A 9,655-nucleotide genomic window follows, 5' to 3' on the forward strand; every position below is an offset into this window, starting at 1 on the left:
TCCCCTGATCTCTTCCCCCTCCTGATCTCCTCCCCCTGATCTCCTCCCCCTGATCTCCTCCCCCTCCTGCCCCTGATCTCCTCCCCGCTTGTGCCCGGGGGTGTCCGACTCTGAAGGGGGTCCGCTTCGCTTCGGTGGGGGGAGCCTGCTGCAGCGTCGGGCGCTTCGGGGGAATAAGCGCTTCTGACATTAAAGTAACAGGAAAGGGAGTCTCTGCCCCCAAGAGCTTACAATCTACGTGGCACTTAGGGAGAGCTTACACAGACAGTAGGAGGGTGTTATGATAAGTGCAAAGGGTCAAGGTCAAGCTTATTAATTTATTTATTTTATTAATTTTTGGGGGAATCAACTAATGAGGTAGCAAGTTTTGATTTCAATCTTTGAGTGCTGGTCCGATGTAAAAAATTTCTATGAATCTTTCGCACACGTACATTCAGGAGTCTACAGTGGAACAAATAAAATATTCTTAACAGGTCTTTCCGCTCCACTGAGGCCGGTGTGAAAGTGCCCCAGCTGCCAGCTTTACACATGTAAAAGATTGTGAAATGCTCTATCTATTTATATTGAAAAGTGCGATCTGATTTTGAAAAAAAGTGTCAAACCCCTGGGGTCCTTCTGGTCTCCTTTATCAACACATGTAAACAGAAGTCAGTACTAGTCAGCAGTAATTTATGGGGAAGTCCCCTAGTATGGACATGTCCCACGCAATCGTCCCTGATTAGTTTACCGTGTCATAACTTACAGCCATCGTTTGATTCTTTTTTTCTTCAATCGCTTTGCATTGACGAGATAAGATGTCCTATTTTTCGGGTTTAAAATTCTGTAGGCAGCGGTATCGTCTGTGGGGAAGGAAAAAAATGAAGGAAAACAGATGTGTTACTGCCAGCAGGAAATTGAAATGTATTTCCTCGGAGATTATTTGATTGGGAAAACGGTGTCACAAAGCGGTTGTGAAAATGGGATTCATAACAGGTCTGTCGGTGATACTGTCTTCTGAAAGGAGCCACCGTCGGCATTTCCAAAAACGCTGAGCTATTAGAGTTGCAATCCATTAAAATGGAATTAAAAAAACAGAGTATATTCTTGTATACACTGCCTATTATCAGGTGTTTTCCACTGTCCATGGAGACTGTTTCCTTTAATTGTACTGTGCAGTATGACCACATGGAATGTTTAAGCAGAACATTAAAGAGGCAAACTGCACTTAAAAAAACAAACATAATAATCTTTTTTCGTTTTAATATATGCAGCTTTTATTCAAAACTAATTAACTAAGCTGCTGATCAATTCATTCGCCCACGATTGATCAGCAAAGATCCTGCTTCCAGGGTTCACTAAATGGCTGCCTTTCCGTTTCAATCAAATCTTTCAGTCAGTGTAACTCAGCAGCTACAATGTATCCTTATATCACTAAGGTAACAGTATCTATTGTTACAGTTTGCAGCACAAACTGCTGGGAATATTGGCAACAAATGATCACAAACAGGAAAGTGTTACAAAGATCTTGCACTGCTGGGGGAAGTGTGCTAAAGCCTGCTATATAAATCAAAGGATGCTCGGTGTATTAAAACTCGTTACAATTAGCATTAAGCGTTGAATTAAAAAAATGTTGGAAGAATTATCTAATACCGCAGAACTGATATATATATATATATATATATATATATATATAGCTTGTTAATGAAACTGTCATTGTATGTGCTTAGGAAATATTAAAACATGCAGAAGGGTAAAAAAATAATAATAGGAGTACTTGGAAGATGAAGGAGTATTTTGTAGGAAGTGTGCCCTTAACACATTACAAAATACACAGGAAGTCCCGAAACAAGATTACGACAGTAATCCTTCCTCGGGTGATCTTAGGCCTGGGACATAGTACAGCAGGCCGTTCTGAGCCGCGCTGAGCAGATGCACTTACCCCCTGCATCCGTCATCAGCGCGGCTTTAGCAGCCGCTTCCGCACGCATCCGCATGCGTGCGGAGGCTCAGATATTTTGAGGAGACAGGCTTGCTTGAATTTTGGCGGTGAAGGGAGCGGAGGAGCGGTCACGTGACCGAAAACAGCCAATGGGAGCGAGGGACTAGCCCAGCCTCGCCTCCGTCACGCCTCCGCTCCGCCTTCGCCCCACCCCCAAAGCGCGCTCGCCTGCTCAAACAGGAGCTTTTTTGCGTCCTTGCAGGCGAGGCAGAGCAGGAGCGCGGATCAGCGCAGCCCGAGGCACCATGCTCGAGGCCTTACACTCAATAGGTCTTTCATTTAAAACAGAGGTGAAAACCTGATAAAGACCCAGCCTCAATATTTTTTACGCTAACATTTAATAATGTGTTTAAAGGAGCAATTGCCCCCACAAGCCTGAGTTTAGCTTGTGAAATGTCAGTATCGTTCCCCTGAGCATTTTATTTTTCAAATAAATGTTTTTCTAGTGTTAAAAAAAAACATGATTTTTTTAACCTCTAGTCTAGGTTTTAGTTCCATGGTAACTATTAGAAAGCACTGGGCTCTGGGGAGAGCTCTATTTTAACCTCCCGGACCCTTAGGCTAAGGCCCCGCTCCCAGAGTCAGCGCACCTGCGCTGCTGACAGGCGGTGCGCTGAGATACACAGACCGCGATCTGCGGTCTGTAGGGAGCGGGAGCCGGAGCGGGAGGTGGGCGGGAGGTGGGAGGTTTGATCGGGAGGTGGGCGGGAGGTGGGCGGTTTGACAGGGAGGGGGGGCGTGGCTTGAGCGGAGGGACCCGCTACTCTCCCCCCCCTCCCTCCACGGACTCGGGCTGGAGCTGGAAGGTAAGTTTAAACACACACACGCAGGCACTCATTCATACACGCGCACACGCACACACAGGCAGGCACTCACGCACTCATACACACACACGCGCGCACACACAGGCAGGCACTCACGCACTCATACACACACACAGACAGAGGCAGGCACTCACGCACTCGGGCACACACACACACACACAGACAGGCACTCACGCACTCAGACACATACACACACAGACAGGCACGCACTCAGACACACACACAGAGAAAGGCACTCACCTGCTTTCACTCCACACTCCTCCCCGCTCCCCGAAGCCTTTCCTCCTCCCGAAGCCTCCCCTCCCCATTGGCTCACAGCCACACACGTCACGCGTCAACGCTAGGAAACACCATTCTCTGGTGTCTCCAGCGGCTGACGCGCTACAGCGTGTAGTCAGCTGTGCCGCCAGTGGGGACCGGGACCGGCTCGCGAGGATTCCCCTGCTGGTGGGGAACTCGCGACCCGCCGCCCGCGCCAACGAGCGCAGCGGGACCGAGGCCTTACAAAGGCTTATCTGCTGAACAAAGCATCACATTGAAAAAATAAAAACAGCTTTGGAAAGGACACAAAGTTATCTGGTAAAATACATAAAAATAATATGCAGAAAATTGAGATCAATGCAGACTGCTGCTTTAATATGTCATTCAGCTTTTCTTTAAGAGTAGCAGCTAGTCACCTTATTTATACAATTATATTTGGAAAACTGGCACAAAAACGTTGTTAAAGCAGCAATACGAGTGAACTTTAACAAATATATATATTTTTATTACAAATTTAAAACATGAGGTCTCCGGAGATGAACCCCATTAAATTTCGACTCCGGCGCCCCCCTGCTTGCAGAGATACTTACTTCCACAGTCGGCATCGGATTTCAAGATCCGCCACCCCTTGCTGCCGCCCTCCTCCTTCCAAATTGCAGCGTCAAATGACGCCGCGGACGTCACCAACGTGACGTCGCATGGCGTCACGTGGCAATGGTCATAGCGGCATTTGAGAGTGCGACACCACGTTGCCATGGCAACAAGACGCTGTGTGACGTCACGTTGGTGACGTCCGCAGCGTCATTTGATTCTGCGGTTCGGGAGGAGAAGGAGGGCGGCAGCAAGGAAGCAGCCGTCACATTCGAGTGCCTTCCCATCAGGCCTGATAGGCCTGAGAGCGCGGCATCTGTATATGGGAGTGGACATTTTTGCCGCCCCAAAATGTTGTCTCCCTAGGCCCGGGTCTAATGGGAAAATCGCAACTGTACATGTCTCAGACAGGTCTGCAACCCAGCTTTCCCCCATTATCTCTTAGCATACAGAGTGCTTCCACTGCAGCCAGGGATTCTGGGAAATGACATGCTAATGAGCACACAGTGTCACCTTTTGCTTCTTAGCCATTTTAGCATGCACCCATATAAGCTTATGCCTGCCGCATTACACAGCTTTTCAGCACAGCCTGGGTTAAAGCATTGCCTAGCCCAGTGGTTTCCAACCTTTTTTTGGTTAAGGAACCCTCTGTGAAATTCTGAGGATCCCCAACCCTCTCTAATAGCGCGTCTGAGATCAGATGCATTGTAAGGAACCCCAACCCTCTCTAATAGCGCGTCTGAGATCAGATGCATTGTAAGGAACCCCAACCCTCTCTAATAGCGTGTCTGAGATCAGATGCATTGTAAGGAACCCCAACCCTCTCTAATAGCGCGTCTGAGATCAGATGCATTGTAAGGAACCCCAACCCTCTCTAATAGCGCGTCTGAGATCAGATGCATTGTAAGGAACCCCAACCCTCTCTAATAGCGCGTCTGAGATCAGATGCATTTTATGGAACCCCAACCCTCTCTAATAGCGCGTCTGAGATCAGATGCATTGTAAGGAACCCCAACCCTCTCTAATAGCGCGTCTGAGATCAGATGGATTGTAAGGAACCCCAACCCTCTCTAATAGCACGTCTGAGATCAGATGCATTGTAAGGAACCCCAACCCTCTCTAATAGCGCGTCTGAGATCAGATGCATTGTATGGAACCCCAACCCTCTCTAATAGCGCGTCTGAGATCAGATGCATTGTAAGGAACCCCAACCCTCTCTAATAGCGCGTCTGAGATCAGATGCATTGTATGGAACCCCAACCCTCTCTAATAGCGTGTCTGAGATCAGATGCATTGTATGGAACCCCAACCCTCTCTAATAGCGTGTCTGAGATCAGATGCATTATAAGGAACCCCAACCCTCTCTAATAGCGCGTCTGAGAACAGATGCATTGTAAATTTTTCTGTATTTGGTACAATTTTAAAATGTATGTATGTCTTTATATAGCGCCATTAATGTACATAGTGCTTCACAGTAGTTATACATGTGACAATCATATAAATAACAAATAATACAAATAACAGAACATGGGAATAAGTGCTTCAGACATAAAAATTAACATTTAAGAAGAGGAGTCCCTGCTCCGAAGAGCTTACAATCTAAAATGACCTGAAAATGCCAGGGAACCCATTAGAGATGCTCGGGGAACCCTGGTTAAAAAACACTGGCCTAGCCAGTAGCCAGTTCACATAAGCACATTCATCAGAACTTACCAACGTTTTAGCTCATGAAATAACCTTCATCAGGTTTTTTCAGTGGTTCAATCCTCTTCCTTGTGGTTAACCAACATCTCAGTTTATAAAAGAACCTCCAGCTGAGCTTACAGGCATCCTAAGGACAGCTACAGAGGGCCTCTTTCCTGCGCATGCGCGCTACGCTTCCAGCCACGCTTACTCTCGTGGAGGTCGGACAGCGCTACAGAGTCAGCCCCAGCGCGCAGGACTGGTATCTGAGGATCGAGACTGCTCCTGCACACCCAATGTGATGCCTTACTAAAGAAGATATCGTCTAGATCGGGGAATATTAAAGTTTTACTTTATGTAAGTGTTTACTATTTTTTATTATTGGTAATACACTATATTACTCTTACCTTGGTGCGCCCTTGTGTTCCCTTTTTTTCGAGCTTACAAGAAACCTTTAAGGTGATAGACACTAGCTGGATATCCTACTGGCTTTGGGGACGTCTTTGTCGCACATCATGAAATCAGATTGTAAGCTCAGAGATGCACTGAGCCTGTATTGTTCTATAATGCACAGCAATATACAAATTAAGTGCCATTATTAGAGATGTGTGAAACGTTGCAAAACATTTGGCCGAGCCTCAAAATGGCGCAAATGTCAGAAATGTAGTCTAATTTAGCAATTTTTGAGAATTTTGTAAATTCGCATATTAACCCTTTGAGGGCTGGCGGGGTTGTGGCACCTGAGTGCCACGTCCCCTCCGGTACAGTGCGGTCACGTGACCGCGTTCAATAACAGTCACGTCACCGTGGCGGCCATTTTGCAGAAAACTGTATAAGAAGGGTCCTCCATTTCACTACTGGGCAGATGGTGAATTGCGCTACATTAGAACGCTGGACAAGCAGGGAAAAGAAACCTCTTTGGGCATGACCCAAAGGGTTAAAGGAAATTGCCATGCACATGGACTTAATGCGTGGCGAATAGCTTGCGAACTCTGCCTAGGCCGCAGCCTTTTTCACCAGGACAAAGTTTGCATCGTTCGTGACCTCATGCAAAGGTTTCTCACATCTCTTTATTATTATTATTATTATTATTATTATTATTTCGACAGCTCACAATCTGTCATTTTTATGTATGGTATCGTCATAAGAATTAAATTATTGTCTGAATAAACTCCTTTTGACGTGTGTGTGTGTGTATCTCTGTGTGTGTCTGTGTGGGGGAGGGGGACAGAGAGTTTCAGTGCGTGCGTGTGGGGGAGGGGGGGGGAGAGAGAGAGAGTCTGTGTGTGTCTCTGTGGGGGAGGGGCAGAGAGAGAGTGTCGGTGTGTGTCTATGTGGGGGAGAGAGTGTGGGTGTGTGTATGGGTGAGGGGGGAGAGACTGTGTATCTGAGTGTGTGAGGGAGAGAGAGTGTGTGTGAGAGCCTGAGGGGGAGTGTGTGTGAGTGAGAGGGTGTGTGTGTGGGTGTGTAAGTGACAGGGGGAGTGTGTGTGTGTACAGAAGGGGGAGGGGGAGTTTAAGGGAGAGAGGGGGAGTGTAAGGGAGAGCGGGGGAGGGGGAGTGTAAGGGAGAGCAGGGGAGGGGGAGTGTAAGGGAGAGCGGGGGAGGGGGAGTGTAAGGGAGAGAGGGGGAGTGTAAGGGAAAGAGAGGGAGTGTAAGGGAAAGAGAGGGAGGGGGAGTGTAAGGGAAAGAGGGAGTGTAAGGGAAAGAGGGGGAGTGTAAGGGAAAGAGGGGGAGTGTAAGGGAAAGAGGGGGAGTGTAAGGGAAAGAGGGGGGGTGTAAGGGAAAGAGGGGGAGTGTAAGGGAAAGAGGGGGAGTGTAAGGGAGAAAGTGTGGGGGAGAGAGAGTGTGAGGGGCGGGAGAGAGAGTGTGAGGGGGGGACAGAGAGTGTGAGGGGGGGGGAGAGTGTGAGGGGGGGGAGAGAGTGTGAGGGGGTGAGAGAGAGTGTGAGGGGGGGGATTGTGAGGGGGGGAGAGTGTGATGGGGGGGAGACATACGAGAGGGGGGGAGACATACAAGAGGGGGGGGGCACTGAACTAGGTATTTGTTTCACATGGCAAGGCAATATTCCCCCGAAGAAATCATATGAGAGATCATTTGCTGCGTATGAGATGAACTGGCAACCATTTTAAGCACTCCACAAACACCTTAAGTAATAAAAGCAGCATCAACAGCAGCACAAAGGTAACAAGCTCTGTACAATGTATAAAAAGGTTTCACAGAAGGTGACATCAACAAAATAACGTTTTTTTTTGTTTGTTTTTTAAATGTAGGTATCGTGGATTGCACCCTGAATAATGTACCTGCGTCTGCAAGATGGTATATCCAGTTGAACTACAAATTGCTTCTAACACCAGCAACTGAGCTGTCAGCTTACGCTTTTTTTATTTTTTAAAGCACGTCTGTGCTGGATTGCAGAACACACAGCCCCTCGCCAACACTGAAAAGGGATCAACGCCGATCCTTTTAACTGTATAGTGTGTTACTAACGATCTTAACCCTTTGTGCGGCAAAGGAGGCAGCTGGCACCAAAGTGGATGAGGCATCAGTGTATTAATTGTAATGCCTTACACTTCAATTTATAGCAGAGTCTTAAAATGGAATTAAAACTCGTCAGCTCACCGCTGGGGCTAATTGCAAGATGTCTTGTTTTGCTTAGAAGAAAGCCAGCATGGAATAGGAGACCCTTTGTCTCTCGTAAACCAGAGTGCAGCTCACTTAATGTAACCATGTATCTGTAACCATGTATCTGCCATCAGAACTCTGTGCCCAGGACATACTTGAAAACGAGAGGTAACCCTCAATGTATTACTTCCTGGTTAAACATTTTTATAAATAAATAAAATAAACGAGTAAAAAGCAGGCCAGGTAAACTTCGCTGCAGCAGTGGCACTCTATATAAAGATAGTCGCTGATTCTATTATGGGAATGCAGGCAAAATATAATGAAAAACACTACACTGATTTACCTCCATAGTCAGGTACATCGCACAGCAGGTGTTCCGGCCGATCTTCTACGTGTCATTTGAACCTCTGCCAGACAGGTATATCTCTTAAAGGTGCAGTATTATAGTTAGACATATGATCACGTGCAACAATGGAAACATGTCATATCTGTCAAACAGCCACTTATCCTTGTTTTAATCTCTACATTTAGACATGTGCAAACTTTTAAGCTTACGCCTGCCGTTTGACACAGCTCTTTCAGCACTGCGTGGGTTAAGGAAGTGCACATCCAGTAAACCTACTCACAGACAGCTGTTTCGTGGGAACTTTTGTCTCCAAAAAATTCTATCTAAATATTTGTGGCTTTTGCAAACTTCTGGAAACTGCAGAGAAACAGATCTCGTCGGCTTCGCACACTTCGAGAAATATAAGTTGTTTCCACTATGGAAGGAAAATGTTTTATGCTCTGCAGGCCTTTGAAGTACAATCAGAGCTGCTTACAATTGTCACACCGAAATAGGTGCATGTTAGCAGGTCCGATCAAGGGTTGGTCTTCGTTCTCGTTTCCCGATATATTTTCGGTAGGTCTGAGATGGGCGTTCTCCCTATATTCTTACACGCTCTCTAGTATTGAGTTTTCTTGGTGAGTAGCGCAATAGACAAAATGTGAAATAAATAAATCTGGACCCAAGTGATGTAATGGCAGCGGCATGTTTCATGCAATAAATAGGGATTGCACATTTAAAAAATTTTTTTTTAAACTTAATGTTTATTAAATGTTTTAATGTAGAGATACAGAAAGGGAAATGGGATGGAAATCAGAATGTTCAGTTACACAAAAGTACATAAAAAATACACCAGATACCAGTCAACTATTTCAGTTATCCATTTCCTGCTACAGATTACAAGGTCCAAATGAAAGTTGGTCCTCCCTATAAGTAGACAAAACACAGGGACATAGGCTAATGCAGCGGTGCGCAAACTGGGGGGCGTGCGGCGCAAAATTATTCAGGGGGGGGGCGCGGGTGGTTTCCGAGGCCCCACGCTCTTCCCCCAAAGCTTTTAAATTAATGCTGGGGGATCGCGTGAGGCCTCTGCAACTTCACTTACCTTCTCTTCGGTGACGCGTCGCCATGGCAACGCCACAGGGTCATGTGACGTCACGTTGGCATGGCAACGTGACGTCATTTGACGCCGGGAGCCAGAGAGGCGGTAAGGGAGGGGGGGGGCGCGAGCAGGGAGGGAAGCAGATGGGGGGACGCGAGCAGGAAAGATTGTCGAGTGACATCACATTAAGACACTTGGCTACGTTTCCTAATTACATCACAGGGTCTTTTCAAGCTGCATTGCAAAAAAGCCGTTGCAGTGCTACAG

The 9,655-nt window shown here is 46.8% G+C and overlaps 1 protein-coding gene and 1 long non-coding RNA gene across 2 annotated transcripts in view; one reads left to right on the forward strand and one right to left on the reverse strand.

Moving 5' to 3' along the window:
- The window catches only part of SLTM (SAFB like transcription modulator), a 71,740-nt gene extending 63,403 nt beyond the window's left edge, over window positions 1–8,337 (reverse strand). The window contains exon 1 of the mRNA XM_075575804.1: window positions 8,305–8,337. Coding sequence (XP_075431919.1) covers window positions 8,305–8,322 — 18 coding nt within the window. The 5' untranslated portion in view covers window positions 8,323–8,337. The remainder of the gene's footprint in view (window positions 1–8,304) is intronic.
- Window positions 7,372–7,976, forward strand: LOC142469009 (uncharacterized). Its single transcript, XR_012788935.1, has 2 exons — window positions 7,372–7,520; window positions 7,610–7,976. It is a non-coding gene; the product is annotated as an uncharacterized LOC142469009 (long non-coding RNA).
- Window positions 8,338–9,655: the final 1,318 nt, after the last annotated feature.

This window comes from Ascaphus truei, chromosome 18 (genome assembly GCF_040206685.1).
Source record: "Ascaphus truei isolate aAscTru1 chromosome 18, aAscTru1.hap1, whole genome shotgun sequence".
Taxonomy (NCBI): domain Eukaryota; kingdom Metazoa; phylum Chordata; class Amphibia; order Anura; family Ascaphidae; genus Ascaphus; species Ascaphus truei.